The sequence below is a fragment of the Nanorana parkeri genome, unplaced genomic scaffold (assembly GCF_000935625.1).
Source record: "Nanorana parkeri isolate BGI_ZX_2015 unplaced genomic scaffold, ASM93562v1 scaffold646, whole genome shotgun sequence".
Lineage (NCBI taxonomy): Eukaryota > Metazoa > Chordata > Amphibia > Anura > Dicroglossidae > Nanorana > Nanorana parkeri.
In genome coordinates, this window is record NW_017306914.1 from 374,844 (window position 1) to 397,605 (window position 22,762).

Here is a 22,762-nt window from a genome sequence, read left to right on the forward strand (position 1 = left end):
ACGATCTGCCCATCTTGGACAGGCAGATCGTACTTGCGATCATCGCAAGCCCGCCGCCCCGAGGGGCGGGCTTTCGATGACCGCAATGCTGAAGGGCAGTGTGCGCGTGCGCACACCGGCCCGTTCGGCATTTGTCTCCCGAGCATCATTCAAACCAGCCAAAAATCGTAAGATTTTCGGCTGGTTTTCTAGCATGCTCCTTAGACAAAAGACGTGCGACCGTACAGTAGAAACGGTCGCACGTCTTCACTCACACTGCACGATTCTCGTACGATCACGGGATTTCCCGCGATTCTCGTACGAGAATCGTGCAGTGTATGGGCACCTTAAGCCTGCAGGCCCCTTTTGGCTTCATTTCCCCAAATGGGCCGCTCTTCCTAAACTCAATGTTACTTTTTTGAATGCTGAGCTTTATTGTTAAAGCCATCTTCTCCTCCGATCATATGGATGAGAAGACACAATGGCTGACAGTCTTCTTACAGGCTATACATTATATGCATCCTTCTATATCATACTCCCTGCCATGGAAAATGTTGTTTTTACTTGGAACAAAAGTTAAGCTTGAAGCAATAAACAGATCAGTTTCACATAAACAGCAGAGTTATTAGAAACACATGTTCATTCAATAGTTATCTAAGCAGCCAGACTGCAGATTAACCTGATCTCTGCTGGGTGCTGCAGTCCGGGGTCACCACGCAGGTTACACGTTGTAGGGCTTGGTGGGCTCATGTGGCCGGCCTGCTGGAAAGTCTTTTCCTGAAGACTCCATGAATGAGAAGGTTCTCGGGAAATGTTGCTGCAATACCTGTTTTTTATGTGTGTATAGAAGGAACTATTCAAAGCAGAAATTACACAATCCAAATGAAGTTTCATAGAAACAACTATTGCTGTAAAGTAATAAAAAAAACAAAAAACTATTTTCAGCTGAATTCAATTACATCTCGCAGACTGGAGCTGGAAGATTTCAGTTTAGGATTTAGTCATGACATCAGAGATTCCTTAGTGAATACAGACTGCTCATAGCAAACTTTCCCCCTGGGAGGAGCCATGTATTGCTAGGGGTGAATATACCTCCTGGGAGAAGCCATGTTTGCTAGGGGTGAATATACCTGCTGGGAGGAGCCATGTTTGCTAGGGGTGAATATACCTGCTGGGAGGAGCCATGTTTGCTAGGGGTGAATATACTTGCTGGAAGGAGCTATGTTTGCTAGGGGTGAATATACCTGCTGGGAGGAGCCATGTTTGCTAGGGGGGAATATACCTGCTGGAAGGAGCCATGTTTGCTAGGGGTGAATATACCTGCTGGGAGGAGCCATGTTTGCTAGGGGTGAATATACTTGCTGGAAGTAGCCATGTTTGCTAGGGGTGAATATACCTCCTGGGAGAAGCCATGTTTGCTAGGGGGTGAATATACCTCCTGGGAGGAGCCATGTTTGCTAGGGGGTGAATATACCTCCTGGGAGGAGCCATGTTTGCTAGGGGGTGAATATACCTCCTGGGAGGAGCCATGTTTGCTAGGGGGTGAATATACCTCCTGGGAGGAGCCATGTTTGCTAGGGGGGAATATACCTCCTGGAAGAAACCATGTTTGCTAGGGGGTGAATATACATCCTGGGAGAAGCCATGTTTGCTAGGGGTGAATATACCTCCTGGGAGGAGCCATGTTTGCTAGGGGTTAATATACTTGCTGGGAGGAACCATGCTTGCTAGGGGGTGACTATACCTCCTGGGAGGAGCCATGTTTGCTAGGGGTGAGTATACCTGCTAGGAGGAACCATGTTTACTAAGGGATGATCATACCTACTGAGCCGAGCTTTATTAGCTACGATATGTACTGGAAGAAGCCATGTTTGCTAAGGGCTGATTATACCTCCTAGGAGGAGCCATGTTTTCTAACAGCTGATCATGCATCCTGGGAGGAGCCATGATTACTAAGGGCTGATCATACCTTCTTAGTGGAGCTATGTATGCTAAGGGCTGAGCATACCTCCTGTGAGAAACCATGTTTGCTAACTGATGATCATACCTCTTGTGAGGAGCCATGTTTGTTAATGTTGATCATACCTTCTAGGAGGTGCCAGTTTAGCTAACGGCTAACATACCTCCTACAAGGAGCAAACCATGGTAAGTGCTGATCATCATCATACCTCCTCCCATGTTTGCTACAGGATGATTGTTATACAGCAGTTAGTAAGTGTCAATATTGCATACAAGGGAAACCTACCATGCTCCTACCTATTAGCAGTTTGGTAGAACCACTTGAACCCTTTGTAATTCAATACTAAATATATCTGGTAAATGATATGCATGTATACCGTATGGGGAAGAATTCAGAAACATAGGTCCTGTGTACGGTCATTTATCTTCTGCCTCAGCATCTAATACCTCAACATGTCTGATTTGAGATTACGAATATAACCCTGTTTCTGTAAACCAACCAAAGCCCTCCTGTGCTTAGTGTATCAGTCATGATGATACAGTGGTGATGGTGGGCACAAGGGTCACTCCCTCTTTACTTTAAAGCTTGGCACATATAGGTTACTCAGGTTCTGCGGTTGATTAAATGCAGGTAAGGCACTGAGTGAATCGAATTAATTATGTAATCAGCCTCAGATCTCAATGTAATTCACAGGTATCTGGTTTCAAAGTGTCCAAGTGGGCACAAACATTGCTTGGATTCCTCTAACACCCACTTATCCTAAAACAAACGTGCAAGTGTTTGCAAAGTGTTTAAATGTACAATACTCCTAAAATACAGGCACTACAAAGTGACTGGAAGAGCCACAGTGGGCCCAGCTAGCCCACTGATTCTGGGTGCATAGTGAACAGGGGCCACAGCTTGTACATGACTTCAGAGCTGTGCTTGGAATCACATCGGCCCACTATCCAATCAAAATGCATTAGAAGCCAGTAACAGTGCTCTGATTGGATATCGCTAAAGTCCTGGAATGGATTTACCATTAGGCACTGTATACTTGTACCTATAGGCGGAATAGTCAGCTTTTCTCTGTAGCGTTATTGGCTACATGTTTTCCCCATCACATCCCATATCAGCTAATTTGCCTTGGCCAGGTTAACAAGAAGATGTTCAAAGGGATGATCCTAGCAGAGTAGTGTTGCTTTGGGCACTAAAGCTGGAGTATCTACAGGCTTCATTGATAGAAATCCAGACCCACAGAAGTCAGAGCTCAAGTCAAGGACTCTAGTTGGTGTGTGCCCAGGTTTTGGTGGCTACCTGGGTACTCAATAAAGCACTAAGAGTTTACAAATGGCCCTTTGGGGGCATTTATTGACAAACATAGAATGCGCTGTACCTCCTAGGGCAATGGGAACATGCCAGTGCCCAGATGGGCCCTTATCAGCCCATATACATCATCTGGCAAACAGACATCAGTCTCTAATGTTTAGTCCATAGCTTTGCTAAAGATTTGCACCCCATGGATTATAATTTGTAAACATTTTAAACTTCTATTCTGAGTTTACTTTGAGAAGAAATACTCTCACGATCCATCACCAGTACTATTCCAGATGTATACACTGCTGGTCCAGTAACACTGCTATTGCCCTGCTCTGCACACGTGATGATGATTGTCATACTTTGTACAGTATCAGTCAATATTCGGCCAACAATTTTCCACCTGGCACCTTCGATTTTATTCAATCAACATTTCCTGAGCTGGGTTAGAATTTGGCCCGATTCTCAGGAATGATCTGAAATTCTAATAGTGCATGGCCAGCTTTAGAGTTGGAAGACAAATAAAAGCTCATTTGTGATTGAAAAGGATGGCTTGAAGTACAACACTGGTCTTTTGCATTGTGTCATTAAACCTTTTTATGCATTTCTAGAATCCTAGAGTTCCTCCAAAGTTTGCTAGGGGTTCCTTGAATTGTGGTTGATTGACCTCCCATCTAATGGTCATAAATGATCAGTAAGATCGATATAGAGTTCAGTGCAGTATATCAAGCATATCTTGCCCAGTCATTCTCACATAGGGTTCCAGGGAATCCTAGGATTCCTTCGAAGATTGCTGGGGGTTCCTTGAGTTGTGGTTGATTGACCTCCCATCTAATGGTCATAAAATCATCATTGAGATCAATAAAGAGTTCAGAGCAGTATATCAAGCATATCTAGCCCAGCCATTCTCCTATAGCACTCCATGTAATCCTAGGGTTCCTCCAGAGACTGCTAGGGGTTCCTTGAGCTGTGGTTGATTGACCTCTCATCGAATGGTGCCTGCATAGTTCCAAGACCAACACCACTTGACAAAGCCAACAGTAAGACACCAATTATCTTTTTAGCTGTATGTGGCATTCTGACCACCACTCTAAAGTTTGTATTCTTCCTGCTGACCACCAGGGTTTCCTTGACCAATGCCACTTGGCAAAGCCAAAAGTAAGACACCAATGATCTTTTTAGCTGTATGTAAGGGTGGCATTCTAACCACCACTCTAACGTTGTCATTCTTCCTGCTGACCACCAAGCTTCCAGGACCAATGCAACTTGGCAAAGCCAATAGTATAACAGCAATGATCTTTTTAGCTGTCTGTGAGGGTGGCATTCTAACCACCACTGTAAAGGTTGCATCCTTCTTACTGACCACCAAGGTTCCAGGTCCAATGCCACTCCGCAAAACCAACAATATGACACCAATTATCTTTTTAGCTGTCTGTAAGGGTGGCATTCTAACCATTGCATGTATTCATCCTACTGACCACCAAAGCAAGAGGCATTTTTGCCATTGACCCCTGATTCATTTATTTTACACCTGTGTTTCCTTTGGGGTAAAAAAGATTGAGAAAGGCTGTACTAGCCAGTGAATCCATGCTTGCAATATACTGAGATAGACTGCCCAATCAGACCATTTTCATTGTGACATTCATTGTGGCTGTCTATAAACAATTTACCAAATTGAGAAATACTTTAAAAAGTATAAATTGCACATGTAACAAATTGACAAAACCTCTGAGGTACGTTCCCCCTAAAGAGTGATACCGATCGACCCCCTGCTTGCAAAAATATTTCTCAGCCAGCTGTGACCGGTAACCTGCCACAGCTGCAGGTAAGCCATTCGGCACGTGGGGTTAATTTTGTGTCTGCAGCTTCCAGGGACTGTGAGTGACACTTGCAAATTAATTATGCCTGGAGGACAAAAAGTGATTGAGGGGGAAGGTGTGGAGGACAGGAGAGGGAGTGAGGAGGAAAGGGGTAAAATCGGGGAGGATGGGTGGTGGTGAGAGGGTGAGAGAAACTGCTAGAGGTCAGAAAAAGGAAAAAAAAAGAGCAAGAAAGAGACAAGAGCAGCAAGGCAGCACAAATGTGAGAGGGAAAAAAAAAGTGTGACACAAGGAAGAGAGAGGGTGGAGAGGAGGAGGGACTGCACACTTTTCATTGGATCTCTGCGATTCTTTCCTGGCTAACACTTTCTGCTCTCCTCACTCCAATATCAAATTCTGCAATTACAGCAGGGCAGCTCCAAGCCATCCACCAGACCTGCATACTGCACTGTCAGCACTATTGGATTTATTTGAAAGCTAAAACAAAAACTTCCACTTCCACTTTTTCCAGATTCAGTTAAATAGTATCTTTATATTTTTATTTAATTAGAAACAATGTCACTGAGGGTTGGCCTTTGGCCCCTGTTGCTTCTTTGGGTCTCACCTGGCTTGTTTTCTAAGGAGGTCCAGCCCTCTGAATACGACTACGTAGGCTTTCAGCCGGAGATGGTTCGGAATTACCAAAGCGGAAGGTTCTATTCAAGGACACCCCAATGCGTGGACATTCCCCAAGAACTCGCGCTGTGCCATGGCGTGGGCTACAACAAGATGGTGCTGCCCAACCTTCTGGACCATGAGAGTATGGTGGAAGTGAAGTACCAAGCCAGCAGTTGGGTTCCCTTGTTGAGCAAAAACTGCCACCCAGGCACCCAGGTGTTCTTGTGTTCACTCTTTGCCCCGGTGTGCCTGGAACAGCCCCTCTACCCGTGCCGATGGCTGTGCGAAGAGGTGAGAGATGGTTGCGAGCCGGTCATGCAGTATTTTGGCTTTCCTTGGCCGGAAATGCTTCGCTGCGATCAGTTCCCGAGGGAGGACGTCTGCATTGCCTCACCAAATGCCACCCAGGCCCCACGTCCACGTAGTAAGTATCACATGCCACGCTTGTACCCGTCATTGCTGCATCTGGCAGTATTGGTGTGCTCTATGTTGTGTATTCAATGGAGAATTGAACTGACCTATGCTTCTCTATGGCTCAGCTTTAGGTGATTGTGTTCTATTCTGTCTCACCATGTACACCAGTTTTGTATATCTCTCTGTGCTGAACTGTAGTCATTGTGGGCCGGTGCTGTCATTCAGCATGCTGCAGGTTTATTCTGATTCTACCCTTTGCATACATTTCATAGGTGGCATTATTCTACATAGGAAGGTTATCTGTGAAATAATTCACATGCAAGATCAATCAACGTAATACAGTTCTGGCAAATCCTGATGAGCTGACTCACCCGCCACATTATTTTATGTGACTCCAATTAAGCAATTACCCTGATGGGCTAAAAAACAAAGGAACTATGCTCTCCCCCCCTGGCCATAACTTGGAGTCTTACTTCTTCTGCTGCATTATATGCATTCTACATAGGATAAAATATAAAACTACATTGGAGAGTGAGTCCCCTTGGTATTAGGAGAGGGGTTGTGAGTGGCTGCAGGGTCTGAGAGGTAGATGAAGCCGCTGAATAATTCAGTAGCGGTATTAATCATGTGCAGTATCAGTTTGGGGTAAAGTCTCCTTATAAAGGTATATGAACGTTATATTGTCATATTCAGCTCACAATGACCACAGCCGCTGCTCAGTTATCTTACCAGACAGACATTGAGAAAATCATTGATAGGCATCAAAGTAAAAACAAAGAGAAGTCAAATATAATACTTAATATGTCGTTTCTAATAGGAGTCCTTAGAGCAAAAATTTTGTCACTTTGCGTGGCTAGCACTTTATTATGAGGACTTTGCGTGGCTAGCACTTCATTATAAGGACTTTGCGTGGCTAGCACTTCATTATAAGGACTTTGCGTGGCTAGCACTTCATTATAAGGACTTTGCGTGGCTAGCACTTCATTATAAGGACTTTGCGTGGCTAGCACTTCATTATAAGGACTTTGCGTGGCTAGCACTTCATTATAAGGACTTTGCGTGGCTAGCACTTCATTATAAGGACTTTGCGTGGCTAGCACTTCATTATAAGGACTTTGCGTGGCTAGCACTTCATTATAAGGACTTTGCGTGGCTAGCACTTCATTATAAGGACTTTGCGTGGCTAGCACTTCATTATAAGGACTTTGCGTGGCTAGCACTTCATTATAAGGACTTTGCGTGGCTAGCACTTCATTATAAGGACTTTGCGTGGCTAGCACTTCATTATAAGGACTTTGCGTGGCTAGCACTTCATTATAAGGACTTTGCGTGGCTAGCACTTCATTATAAGGACTTTGCGTGGCTAGCACTTCATTATAAGGACTTTGCGTGGCTAGCACTTCATTATAAGGACTTTGCGTGGCTAGCACTTCATTATAAGGACTTTGCGTGGCTAGCACTTCATTATAAGGACTTTGCGTGGCTAGCACTTCATTATAAGGACTTTGCGTGGCTAGCACTTCATTATAAGGACTTTGCGTGGCTAGCACTTCATTATAAGGACTTTGCGTGGCTAGCACTTCATTATAAGGACTTTGCGTGGCTAGCACTTCATTATAAGGACTTTGCGTGGCTAGCACTTCATTATAAGGACTTTGCGTGGCTAGCACTTCATTATAAGGACTTTGCGTGGCTAGCACTTCATTATAAGGACTTTGCGTGGCTAGCACTTTATTATAAGGACTTTGCGTGGCTAGCACTTTATTATAAGGATTTTGCATGGCTAGTAGTTTATTATAAGGACTTTGCGTGGCTAGCACTTCATTATAAGGACTTTGCATGGATGGTAGTTTATTATAAGGATTTTGTGTGGCTAACACTTTACTATAGGGACATTGCATGGCTAACACTTTATTATAAGGACTTTGCATGGCTAGCACTTTATTATAATGACATTGCATGGTTAGCACTTTATTATGAGGACTTTGCATGGCTAGCACTTTATTATGAGCACTTTGCGTGGCTAGCACTTTACTATAGGGACTTTGCATGGCTAGCACTTTATTATGAGTACTTTGCGTGGCTAGCACTTTACTTTAGGGACTTTTCATGGCTAGCACTTTATTATAAGGACATTGCATGGCTAGCACTTTATTATAATTGCTTTGTGTGGCTATCATTTTATCTTACGGGCTTTGCATGGCTAGCATGTTATAAGGACTTTGCATGGCTAGCACTTTATTATAACTGCTTTGTGTGGCTATCATTTTATTATGCATGGATAGCATTTTATTATGAGGACTTTGCTCATGCTAGCCACACATTTCTCTAGACCAGGGATGGGCAACTCCGACCCTCCTGCTGTGCCTTAACTACAACTCCTAACATGCCTCTGTCATGCCTGTAACTGTCAGTCTTGCAGTGCATAATGGGACTTGTAGTTCCATAACAGGGGGGGCCAGAGTTGCCCACCCCTGGTCTAGACTGTGTGGATTCAGACATTCGGCATCTACGGCTGTTTGAATACCCGAACAGTGACTGCAGCCGACAAGATTCAGTCGCTGCCCGGCCAACAATTTTCCATCTGGTTTCTTTATGGTGCTAACAGCGCCCCCCACGGCTCGAGGAGAAAATACTTTGTTTCGTTCTCCTTAATGTGCGCTGTCATCCGCTGTAGTGCGCAATGCATTGGTGTCAACTTGGCCTACTGGAAACAATTGATTTCAGTTTGTTATTCCCTTGGACCTGCAGCACAGTCCAATGGATGCGGTGTGAATTGGCCCTGAGGGATCGGCCGCGCACGCATGATGATATTCGCACAAATTTGACAAGGACAATTAGGAAGACCATAAGCTGCAAATGCCTCTGTGTGATAATGACCGCTTCCAATGCCAGGGGTGCCCACTAGGAACACGGAAATTGCTCAAAATGTTGCCGAAGTGAGGAAAATTGCTGGCTATAAAAAGGCAACATATGGTCATCTCATCCTCATTGTCAGTTCTCAGTGCTGAAGTCTCTGAACAGAAAAATTAAATGGAGGGTGTCACATTTGCTGATTTTCCACTCTGATTACTTGACTAACAACTTTGGCAGGATGACCTCTGTCATGTCATCTAGAGTCTCGTGCAGCCGAAGCATGCAGTATAAGCTTCACATTGCATTTGGCCACATTCACTGATTTTTTTAGCATCATTTTGTAGCTTTTAATATGGTAAAGTGCGAAGTAGAATGCAAAGTCACTCATATTAGTCATATAGAACCTTTTTTTTGTTTGTGATTTGGCTAAACTGATGAATGCTGAAATCTCACCGGAGCCTGAGGGCTACTACTGCATACCATTGTTCTCTGCATTGTTTAGCTGTTAAGCCGGCCATACACTAATTGTTTTTTGTCTTTTAGAGAAAGGAATCTACACAGCTTTAGGTCAAGAATTTTTAGACTGGCTCCATCGTTAAAAAAATGTAGATTGAATAATCTGGGCTACACACTGGTGTCGATGGGGTCACACACTGCTCAAATTTTGGCCGCCCAGGACTCGCACGGGATCTCCGATGTCAAAGAGAGTCCGTTGTCTCCTCCAGGTCCTTGTAGCCGCCCCCAATAACATGCTGCCAGGCCCATGTTTGGTCAGAACCTGATCTCATCCCTACATTTGAGGTTTTCTCTAGTTATTGTCGATAGAGCTGGCTTCTGGATTGGACAGACGTGCTCCTGAATCCCTTATTATTTGTCCACCCCTGCACTAATAATCTATACTTCCTCTCTATGTCCCTTGGGATCTTGTTGTCCCTATGTTCTCTCAACCCATAGTCATCCCATAGTATTACCATGGCCCAGGCAAGTATGCCCAAAGCTATTTCCTAATTCCCTCAACCCATGCCAAGTTGCTGCCAATTGCTTCTTAGCATTTAAATATTCATGGCTAGGTATGGTTGTATGTTCACTTTTGGTTTGGTTGTATGTCCTCCTGTGGTCAGGCCATACAATACTAAGTAATAAATTATACTTTCTTCCCAACTACGTTTTCCTGAAATCACCTGAGGAAAGGTCACAGCATCATGTAGTCCACCATGGTTGTTATAAGGGCCCAAAGCTTCCTTAGTCATTGGGCAGGTCTATCCATCTGGGGGTAGCATTACAGTACCATTGTAGTAGAAGAAATAAAGCATTACGGATTCTAAGGAAGCCCTAAAGCAACCCGTATTTGTAAAGTAACATGTAGATGCCATCCACAACTCTGCCCCCCCTGCTTCATCACCAACCTCATCTCAATATATCACCCAATCTGTCCTCTTTGCTTCTCCCAAAGACCTCCTGCTCTCTAGCTCCCTCATCACCTCCTCCCATACTCATCTCCAGGACTTCTCCAGAGCCTCTCCCACTCTCTGGCACTCCCTATCTCAATCTGTCTGGCTATCTCCTACCACCTTTAGGCGATCCCTGAAAAGCTTACCTAAACTGTCCTCTTCACTCCTCCCAAGACCTCCTGATCCCTAGCTTCCTCTTCACCTCCTCCCACGCTCGCCTCCAGGACTTCTACAGAGCCTCTCCAATCCTCTGGAACTCCCTACCATAATCTGTATGGCTATCACCTACTCTAACCATCTTTAGGCAATCCCTGAAAACTCACCCAAACCACCTTCTTCGCCTTCCAGGACCTCCTGCTCTGTAGCTCCCTCATCCCCTCCTCCCATGCTCACCTCTAGGACTTCTCCAGAGCCTCTCACCTAAACCACCCTCTTTGCTCCTCCCAGGACCTCCTGCTCTGTAGCTCCCTTGTCCCCTCCTCCCATGCTCACCTCCAGAACCTCTCCAGAGCCTCTCGCATCCTCTGGAACTCCAAACCCCAATCTGTTCAGCTATCTCCTACTCTGTCTGCCTGTAGACTATCACTGAAAACTCATCTCTTTAGCTAAGCGTATCTTGACTCTACCCAACAACTGAACCTTTACTCTCTCCATCAACTCATCGCCACACAGGTATTACCTTTTGTATCCCTTGTCCCTCCCTTTTAGATTGCTAGCTCTCATGACCGGGGCCCTCCTAACCCTCTTGTCTTGAATTGTAACCGTTCCTTTATATTGTAAAAAGCTGTTGGCGTTCTATAAATCCTGTATAATGATAATAATACCAGGTGGGGGTATGTGGTTTTTGAAGATGGCACCATAACATTAAAAGCCAATTGAACCATTCTTGATTGTCATTGGAGAAATCAGCCCGGCCAGCACAACAGATGGCAATCTATGATGAAGCGAGTTCATTGCTTATTAATTACAAACAGGCAATATGCTGTTTACAGTGTCAATATATATGGAAAGCAGATAAAACCTTTTTTGCAATGAGATAGCCAACAAATGATTGCCCCCTCATGTCTCTAAGGCTGGGTTCACACCTAGGCGTATCGAATATGCGCGTTTATTGACGTGCGTTTTCACCGCGGTGTGAACCATATCCATAGGAAATAATGGGATTTCGGTGTTTGAGAGTTTTGCAGAGCGTTCGAACGCGCTACAAAACGCCCAGGTGTGAACCGGGCCTAAAGGTCTTCATAAGAACCTCGGAGAAAAATAGCTAAAATTAGCTTTCCTCATGGCAGACCTTTTTCAGCTGGGAGAAGGCCAAGGGTCCATGTATAGAGCTCCCCCCTCTCTGCAAACACATCTTATCTTCATAAGCCTAGCAGGATAAACATTTACATTTCAATGGGCCGGGGAGTGGACTGTTAGTGGAGAGGTGAGAAAAAGGCCTTTGCACATCAGGGTTAATATCCTACCAACTATACCAACTACTTAGTGAGGTCATTTAGGAGGGGGTTATCTCTGACCTCTGGAGCACTGATGACCTTCCCTACTGTACTTTGAAACAACACACACATAATGCAGATAACAGCCTTTTCGGCCCACCCAGTCTGCTGTTGTCCCAGCACTCCCAGTTTGACCCTTGCTATTGCTGGAAATGCGGCTCTGGTCTGGAAGTATTGGCTGATATGGAAACACTAGGGGCTGATTCACACCACACTGCATGGGAACCCGTAGCACATAGGGCTGTGTGCACTGCAATGCGTTGCTATAGTGCAAGAGTAGGCAACCTTGTTATGCCAACCTATGTGGAACTACAAGTCCCATGAGGCATTGCAAGACTGTGATAGTCACAGGCATGACTCCCACAGGCAGAGGCATGAGGGAATTTGTACTTTCACCACAGCTGGAGTGCCAAGGTTGCCTGCCCCTGCTATAATGCATTGCAGTACTGCATGGTTTTTTCGTGTTTTAAAAAAAAACTTTATGTAAATTTTGTGCGGTGCAAAGCCTTGTGACACGTTGTAATGCACTGCACTGCGATAAAAAGATGTCTGAATCATTTTAGCACCACACACCAATGCAGTGCGTTGCTTTGAGCGGGCCTTATACAAAGCCTCACCTTTGCATTGGGACTACATTGGGCAAAGATGCCCACATAGCACAACTGGGCTGGTGTAAACAATCCCTAACGTCTCTTATTTGCCACCTTTCAGACTGTTAAACATACCGAGGAAAGCGTTTTGTTTCATCTTTTTAATAAGTGCAGACATATATCTGTTGATCCTGCCAGAAATCCGGTGAGCTGACGACTTTCTGCGCTTGTGTTAAATTGCTATCAGTATTGTTCTCAGTTCTTTCAGTAGTGACGAGGGAGCATGGAGCCGGCTTCCCGGCCAATCAGGAAGCCGGGCAGTGTGTCAGCTGATGACGAGCAGCGTGTCACCTGATGACGAGGGAACATGGAGCCGGCTTCCAGCCAATCAGGAAGTTGGGCACCGTGTAATGACGCTTTGCCCGGCTTCCTGATTGGCCAGCTTCTCGCGTTGCCCCTGATTGGCCAGAAAGCCAGCTCCATGCTCCCTCATCACCAGGTGACGAGGGAGAATGGAGACGGGTTCCCTGCTAATCGGGAAGCTGGGTGTCAAGTCATTACACGCCGCCTTGCTTGCCTAATGGGACTTCCGGTATCGGTATTCGGTATCGACGAGTACAGAAAAAAAATATCGGTACTCGATACTGAAAAACCGCTATGGGTGCATTCCTAGAATTTAAGAGTCTGTCCAATCCAGGTACCAGCTGGATCTTTTTAGGAGCCATCTCCATTGACAACCACTAGAGAAAACCACAACCCTAGTTGAAGCCTTGGCGACCTGGCTCCTGAGATTGGTCCAGCCCTGACCTAACAAAATTCTAATCCTATAATGACAACGCCGCTTCTGTATACATAGTACAGCAAGTCAGAGTTGTCACATTAGGACAGGAAGTAAGTTACTATCAGGATCGCCAGGTGAAAACAAAGGAAAAAAGAAATCTAATGCAGCTGTCATATCTAAGAACTGGTAAGCTGTATATATATGATTCTAGTTTGGGGATTAGATACATTTTAAATGCAGTTTTCTCCTTGATACGGGTTCTAGTTGTCTAAACCTCCCATCACTTGGACACAACTAGCACACAATGTGGACACGTCTATAAAGGGCTCCATTCAGCTGGCATGAATGGGGAAATGTGGGTCAGGGGAGGAAATATGCTGAAACACTTTTACTAACGAGCAGAAGCCGTATGACTCATTCAGTACAATTAGGTCCCCTTGTTAGAACGATCAATCCGGTCTGAATAAACTATAAATGTACCCCAAACATAGAAGACTTTTGGGATTCAGTCTATGAATGGAGGTGGGTGGAAAGGGGAGATCAGCCTGCTGGGGTAGCTATTGTCTATTAAAGGGTAATTCCACTTTCCTAGGGGCGAATCTGGCAAATGGAGTTACCCCCTCCAATCTTCCCCCTCTCCCCCCACCCCCTCTTACTTTCCTCTTCCCCCACCGCCTCTTACCTTCCTCTCCATGGCTGTACTATCCCATACACCGTATAAAGCTCAGCATTCCAAAATTCTTCTCGCAAATTCTGCACAGTCACCTGACCAATGAGAAGCGCTTCGGACTCTGCTGACCAATGAGAAGCACTTCTTGCTAAGAAGAGCTTCTCGTTGGTCAGCGTGGTCCGATGACCGTGCTGAACTATGAGTGCTCGCCATTTGTACAGGGCAGCGCAGCCCTGCGTTCGTTATTTCAACTTGCACTTGCAAATGACGAGCACTCATTGGTTGGCGCGGTCACCTGACCAATGAGAAGCAATTCTGACTACGCTGACCAATGAGAAGAACTTCTTGTTAAGAAGCGCTTCCATTGGTCAGTGTGGTCAGATGACCGTGCTGACCAATGAGTGCTTACCATTTGCACAGGGCAGCGCAGCCCTGCGCTCGGTATTTTAAATTGCACTTGCAAATGGCGAGCACTCATTTGTAAGCGCAGTCAACTGATCAATGAGAAGCGATTCTGACCACGCTGACCAATGAGAAGCACTTGTCATTGGCCAGCGTGGTCAGATGACAGTGCTGACCAATGAGTGCTCACCATTTGAACAGGGCAACGCAGCCCTGCGCTCAGTATTTCAAATTGCACTCGCTAATGGTGAGGAACTCATTGGTTGGCGCGGTCACCTGACCAATGAGAAGCGATTCTGACCACGCTGGACCAATGAGAAGCACTTCTTGCTACGAAGCGCTTCTCATTGGTCAGCGCGTTAAGGTGACCATGCTGACCAACGAGTGCTCGCCATTTGCAAGCGGAATTTTAAATACTGAGCGCAGGGCTGCGTTGCGTACAGAGTATAGGTAGTAAACTGACAGCCGCGGAAGGGTAGAAGGGTTCGGTTAAAGGTAAGAGCAGCACAGGGGGAATAGGGGGCAGATTGGAGGGGGTAATTCCGTTTTCCCAAATTTGCCTGGGTTTAGGATCAATGTGGAGGAGCGGGGGTCAGTCTGGGTATAGTTAATGGGGGTCGATGTGATCAACGTTTTGGACCGTGGTAACAAAAAGTAGCAAAGTAGCGGGATGGAAAATTCGTGTCAAAGGAACAAATATTCTAACAGTGACTGTGGATTTCGATCAGGAAACTCCATTCAATTCAAAATGTTCGAATGTTAAATTGAAACAATGTTTCGAACGACATTCGTCAAGTCTCTGAGGACATTATCGAATGTTCTGAAAATATATTTTGAGCAGGGGTGGGCAATGAACATGGAATGAACATTCATACTAAGGTCTACCAGTGTATTTCCGGCTCGATTGTGTATCTAAATACAATTTTTTTTTATTATTCTGGAGAGAATGTGGAAGGGTAAGAACCTCTGTCCGGTTTTTATTTCGGTGGGCAAACTCCGACCCTCCAGCTTTTGCAGAACTACAAGTCCCACGAGGCATTGCAAGATTCTCCCAGCCAAAGGCATGACTCCCAGAGACGGATTAATAATGGGATTAGTAGTTCTAATGACTTGGAGAAAGTCTGCATCGGCTTAAATGAACTTTTATATGATATTTCTGGATGCTCCATACGCCAGTTGTGGGAATCTCTGTAGTCTCACTCCCCCAGCTGCAGCACCTGTGGGAAAAGCACCACAAAGAAGACGACAATCTGCTGTCTGAACAAAGCCGTTCAGTGACAATAGACTGTAGAGCGCTCGGCTTTTCTCTCACACTGGTGAATGTTTAGTATCCACAGTGCATCCTTCTATAGGAGACGTGTCAGAGTGTTTCTCCCCGAACCCCGAGCTGCGTTCAGCCGAATTCATACAATTGTATCATTTTACACATTTGCAGCTTTCTTGAATATTTAGGAGGATTAACCCTTTTGCTGCCAGAGACGTTTTTTGCACACATGTTATACTTCACATTTTAGGCCTAAAAATTACTTAAACACCCTCAAGAGTTATATATTTCCTGAAAGCCAAGACCATGTAGAATAAAATGGCGGCAGTTGCGCAACTCTTTATCAAGCTCAACATTGCAATAAAAAATACACATGAAGGAGAACTATGAGGCGAGTGAAAATCACTCATCCTGATAGTTCGAGCCGACGTGTGACAATGAAACTGTCACATGTCGGCTTAATAGATCGGGAAGTGAGCAAACACATACCGTCGCTCGCTCACTTCTCGATCCTGTGCCTGCAGAGAGCCATGACTGTCACTCACGGCTCCCTGCAGGGATTCTACCCCTCCCCTGTCCGCTCTTCCAGCGCTGACTGGCGGAACGGACTGGGGAACGGACTGGGGACTGACACAAAGCCCTGACCCCATAGTTCTCCTTTAAGTTAATTTAGTGCACAAAAATACAAAATAATACTCATTTTTTATTAAGTATTAGGCCCCATTCAAACTAAGCAACACTTACCTCGAGCGGATAATGCGACTGTTTGTACAACGTTCCGGCGACGATCGCGTGACCTTCACCGTCGGGCTGCATGGAAAAATAGAAAAATCGCGCGATTAAGGGTCCAGTGTGAATGGGCACTAAAAGATGAGGCTGTGCCGAGTAAATAGATAGCCAACATACCAAGCTTAAAAATTGCGTTCGCCTGTAAAACAGTGAAAGATTATGGTACCTCAAATTGTCCATAGGTGACTCTTCAAAAGCCTGTACAGGTCATCAGTTTAGAGATATTTATGTATATTGGCCCTAAAATTATTGCTCTTACTCTGGCGCACGCGGTGATATGTGTAGCTCGATTGTCGTTTTCATACATAGGCGCACCTGACACGTGTTTCTGTGCGCATAGTCAATGGGACGGGTGACTTTAAACATTTTTTGGGGTATTTTTAAATGTTTTTTATTTAACTTTATTTTTTTAAACCTTTTTTGTTTACTTAACTTCATTGCCATCACATAAGGGGGGGGGGCTCACAAGCCCACTATGGGAGAGCACATTGGAGGTGATAGGTTCTCTTTAAGGTGACATTAGGGGTCTATTAGACCCCTAATGCCACCTACGCACTTCAATGAGGCTGATCAGGCACAGATCGTGGTTGTTCAGCTTCTTCCGCCAGCTTTTCTAGCTGGGGAATGACAGCTCAGAAGTCGGAAGTAATGCAATCAGCATCGCTTCCAGCTTTATTCAGCAGGGAGGAAACAGTTGAACGGATGTTCACTGGTCTCTCTCACTGCTACCCAACAGCACCCATAATGCTAGTCCTGGGCCCACAGGGGAGGCAGTGGAACTCGGGAAGCAAGTCAAGGGAGTCGGGGTGGGGGGGGAGGGGGGCTTCATTTACCGGCCCTGGAAGCGATCTAACAGCTTTTGAGCTGCCACAATCACTTATAGTTTAAAGCTGACGGTTGGCTTTACACAGGTGAACATACGGCGCTGGCAGCGAAAGCAATACAGGTTTGTAAAGCTGGCCATATAGTTTCTCAGTCAGGACCCATTTGCAGCATTGCGCTGTGTTAAACGCACAATACCATGCATTTAGTGTGCACTATTGCACAGCGTGGCTAGCATGTGGTACCATGCGCTAGGAGTGTTGCCATTCATTGTTGGCGTGGCCTGCAAATGAACGGCAATGCAGCATACCTAGCGTACGGTACCAGACACTAGGTACACTGTGCAATAGTGCGTAACAGGGCCACACACAGCTCAAATTTTGGCTAAGTCGGCAGCACTTGGCTGAACTTAAAGCAATGTATGGCTGGCCAACTTAGAGGAATTCTAGAATTCCAGCATATACTGTCCTGTCCTTTTATGTAGTGAGCGCTGCCTTCTATCATCCCATCACTTTCAACAACTTCCTGCATTCCTAGTGTGCTTTGCGTCTCTTTCCCAGCTGCTTGATGTGATGCAATCTCCATTTCTCAAGATTACATATCCCATCATGCATTACTTCCGGCAAACAATGATAACGTTACATTGTTCAGCCGGGAAGGCTCTGTGAGAGTGGGGATATAAGGAAGTTCATATTCACAGGGCTGAGTGAAATGGTGTCAGTGCATTGAGGAACTACATCCTATAGGCATCTTCAATAAGTAAGTGTGCACACTTCTAGATGGATCTGGTTATTAGGAGCGGGATAGAACTCATGGAAATCCAATATAGAAATACAGTAATACCTTGGTTTACAAGTAACTTGGTTTGAGAGCGTTTTGCAAGACAAGCAAACATTTCTGAAAAATGTTGCCTTGATATACAAGCAATGTCTTGCAATAAGAGCAAAATTTTGTAGAAAAGCGCCACCCGAATAGGGCTGTAGCAGTGCGAGCGATGAGACTGTTTAACGACAACACAATGTCACATTGGATAGATTCCTTGTTAAGGTTTCACGAAATGAAAAAGATTCCATTGAGTCAAGAGATATAAGTGATTCCGTTAGTGATAGTGAAAGTTGTCCTAGACAATAATCCTCCTCTCTCTTGTCCCCCTCACACCAGCCACGGAGGTACCGGTAATTGGTTTATTTTTCTTTATATTTTATACAGTATTATATTACAGTACAGTATTGTAATCATTTTTATATGAATATTTTTGGGTTGTGGAACGAATCATCTGAATTTCCATTATTTCCTATGGGGAAGTTCGCTTTGATATACAAGCGCTTTGGATTACAAGCATGCTTCCGGAACGAATTATGCTCTTAAACCAAGGTATTACTGTACAGATTTATTTTAGTTTTTGACCATAGATACTCTATAAGTTGCAATAATCGTATCGGCAGTGATCTTCATTCATCAAGTTATCTGAAGAACTATTTACTGCCCCCAGAAATTCAAATTTTCATTATTGCTATTATTCACTTGGTGCACATTGGTTGGGATCTGGTTGGTTGCTCTATAGCAGTGGATGAGGGTTGGCTAAGTGAGCCCACCATGAGGTATCACCATGTGCATAAATGCCAAGAATTCCAATTGTTTCATGTAAACTGACTTGGATCTCCAAATTCCATAGAAGTAGATGTGCAGAAAATAGTTTTTTTTTTGTTGTAGACAGAATGAGAGATGGACATTTTACCAATTGGGAAGAGAAGAAGCAAAGACTCTCTCTATTTGGTCAGACAGGGAATCCCTACTGGAAGGAAGCTTTAATATGAGAAGACTGTCAATCATTCATGGAACCCTCTACATAAAGCTATTGCTCCAGAAAAATTCCTCCATTAGAGATGCCCCTGTGACACAGAAGGACGTCTGGAGTCCACTCGTGGAAGAGTAGAGCAACTGTGAGCTTGTAAAGGCGTCCAAAGGACCACTTCACCAATACACTTATGGGGCAGGAGATCCATGACCGGCCATTGGATGCTGCCCTTGAGATACCCCGTTGTATGTCTTAGCATTCCTTCAGGGATTTTGGTATCCTTACCTGAACAGTTCTTATTTTAACACTTTGACTTGATATCCACAATTTAAAGTAGCTCTAAACCCATGAAGAAACTATGAGGGAACTCTGCTCCCAGGCCGCAGATTGGGTCACCCTAATGGAAGATCGGGTGCTAAACACAAGCAGTGGCTCGCCCTATACTCCATAGACTGTACAAACCCAAAGGAAAAAAACGGCTGCACTGGAAACTTCATTTATCTGGACAACATGAGACACGTGGTTGGGCTCAATTGTAGACGTGACCTCTATGATGAAGTCCAGGCTTATGGGTCAAATGCGCCTGAGGGGAGATCCCAGATGGAGACTTTCTGTTTGGCTTGTCCTCCTCCACCAAAACATTTAACCCACACGGCTGGACTTAATCAAAGAAGTCACCTCTACAACTGAGCACAGCCACACGTCTTTGTTCATGTTGCCCAGAATGAATAAACTCTCTCAGCTCGGCTTCCCTGAACTCTCTGTCCAGTACAAGATCACAAGGGACAGAGTAGGCTCCAGCAGATGTCCAACTACTAGCTTGGAGAAGGAAGGAGAGGGGTGCAGAGGAGGGGAGTGTCTTACTTGCTGTTCCTGTGTGTTTGTGGACACACACAGCTTACTAGCACACACAAGGGTGGTTCCATAGGACCCTACAAGTGAAAGGAGCCACCCTACAACAGGATATCAGGGCCAGTGCTCAGGAGACAATCTGATTTTGCAGAAAGCTAAATCTTTTAAACACGAAGGAGCAGCATCCATTGTAAGTGATTTCATCAGCATTTGAAAAAGCATACATTTTTTTAAACTTTAATTTCACTTTAAAGTTCCCTATTATTTTTATTCTTTTATTATTTCAGCCCATTCGGGGCCCCTTATGGAGTTATCAAATCAGCTCTGGTTTCTTTTTTTTTCCCGACAAGACTGACGTATATAGTAAACTATACATATAACACATTCATTTACATGAAGATTTCTGCCAAAAGGACTGTAGCCGGTCTAGCTGCAACCAATCATTACACATGGGATTAAAGTGCATCCAAGGGGCAGCAACACAAGGCTTTGGCAGGTGTTTATTTTATGGAACCTGGATATCTTCATTGTTACATTCAGTGTGTAGGAGTTTGGAAGGCTGACAGATACAATGATTATATTAGTTGCACATACGTCAGCTTTTTTCTTTTTCCATTTTATTTGTGAGTTATTTTATAGCAGTGACTATAATTACAGTTATCATACAATGATAGACCCCCTGACACTTCTGTTGGGGTAAGCACCACGGCCTGATCTTGTTCATATACATCCTATATAGTATCCAGTATAATAGGGGATTCTGGATGGGATGAAATGATAGTTTCTCAAAGTTTAACAAAGAAATGTGACAACATTTGATTGGATTGTATCTGGATCATTTCCATCGAGCAATCAAGCAGCTCTCATTTCTTCAACCTACAGCAGAATTTGATTGGTTGCAAATGTTTGTCCCTCCCCCAAGGTTTGGGACATGAAGTTGCACCATATAACCTAATTTCTGAATTCTAAATATGATTTCTCAGTGATTTTCCTGTAGGTGCAGAGATGAATATGACGATTACCTCTGCATTCAAACATGAGCGCGATATGGTCGATTTCAGAGCATTTTTATTGGTGCATTTTGGCACATTTTGGCCAGGGGTATTCAAGCTTCAATGTTTTTGTTTTAGCCAATGGAAAGCTAGATACTAGGATAAGGAGATGGTCATTTAGCTTTTAAAAAAGCTCATTTTCAGGCACCTCTTCTATTGAAGTTTGCCAAAAAATGCCCCATTCTGTTTCAAAAGTAGCTCCTGTACCTTTTTTGACCATCAGGCATCGAGCTACAAGCCCCTGTGTTCTCATATGTGAAGAGGAACAATTTAAAAGCACAAGAAGAAAAGAGCTCGTTTTGGAGCTTTGAGCTTCAAGCTACAAAAGGCTCAGGTGGGAATCAGAGCTAAAACATATTTTATTGGGGGAACCCCATTAAAGTCATGTTGGCCAAAAACCATCAAGGTCTGTAGTTTTCTACAGACCTTGGTTTTAGTGCACAGGAAAACTTGTTAAAATTTAGCCTGAAGGGGTTCATAAATGCCGCCCATTGCGCAGTCATCTAGTATACACCATTCAGAGATTCATCAATTTATCTTGAGACCATCAATTCATTCATTCATCATGAGTTCATCAAGAGATTCCTAGGGTCTTATAATGGTAAACTAACAAATAAAACACCCATGTGTGTGGACAGGCATTAAAGGAGAACTATGAGGTGAGTCATTTTCACTCAACCTCATAGTTCAAGCTGACGTGTGGCAATGAAACTGTCACACGTCGGCTCTATAGATCGGGAAGTGAGCGAACACATACCGTCGCTGGCTCACTTTCCAATCATCTCCCTGCAGAGAGGGGTGACTGGAGGAATGGACAGGAATGGGGCGGGCACAGCTAGCTCTGCCCCTAGATAGGTAGAGCCAGATGTCAATCAGCTAGCGGTGTGGATCTCGACAGTATTGATGGGATCCACCCCGGCTGCGGCGCTCTCAGTATATAGTGAGCTGTAGCTTGCTATATACTGAGCTTTGGGTCACGGTCATATGTCCTCCCATGTCCCTTAAGAGAACTATGGGATAAAAAGTTTACCCTATACCCTATATACATAATAAGGCCTCACTTTGTAAATTTAGGTGCAAGTACAGCAGCCCAATCAGAAACCATCTCCGATAGATCTGGTCCTGGTCAATCTAGAAATCTGATTGGCTACAAAAGTTTACCATGCTTGTATATATTATCATTGCCCTTTTATATTGTCCTATAGAGTCCATACAGGAGGCACTTTTTGTTAATATTCGGTTCAATGAAGACTTACAAATAGAAATATGCAAAAAAAATTCTACTATATATTGAGAAGATCACAACTGATTAAGCCAAAATGAGAACAACACCTGCACAGAAGAAGACCTGACTGTGCGGATCAATTCATTTACCACTTTCAAGTAAACAAAAGTCTACAGTGCTCCCCAGCTGTTGAGGGAATTTACCTCTGTAGCCATGGTGAAGGTATAAATCTATCCTAAATATATACAAGTAGGCCCAGGACCAGTCAGTGATCTCAACCAGCAGGGGGGGGGGCTGTAGCAGATAGCAGGGGGGCTGACCAGGATAGCAGGGTAATAGCTAAACAAGACAGTAGGGGGCCAATTGTACCCCCAACAGCTGAAGTCTAAATGATGAGGGCCACCAAGGGAGGGAAATTACAAAGTTACAAAGGATAGTGTTGTAAAGGAGCAGCTGCTGCTTGCCAGTCAGAATTTTCTGTTGATTGCTGATGTCCATCATGACTTGTGATTGATATATAACCATCACCACCAGAGGTCTTGAATATTTTTCTCGACTGGTCCCCCCCCCCCCCCCCCCCTCTTCCAC

At 44.6% G+C, this 22,762-nt stretch overlaps 1 protein-coding gene across 1 annotated transcript in view; it reads left to right on the forward strand.

Moving 5' to 3' along the window:
- Window positions 1-5,373: 5,373 nt before the first annotated feature.
- Window positions 5,374-22,762, forward strand: part of SFRP1 (secreted frizzled related protein 1) — a 28,076-nt gene continuing 10,687 nt past the window's right edge. The window contains exon 1 of the mRNA XM_018563263.1: window positions 5,374-6,136. Within this exon, the coding sequence (XP_018418765.1) occupies window positions 5,611-6,136 (526 nt within the window). The 5' untranslated portion in view covers window positions 5,374-5,610. The remainder of the gene's footprint in view (window positions 6,137-22,762) is intronic.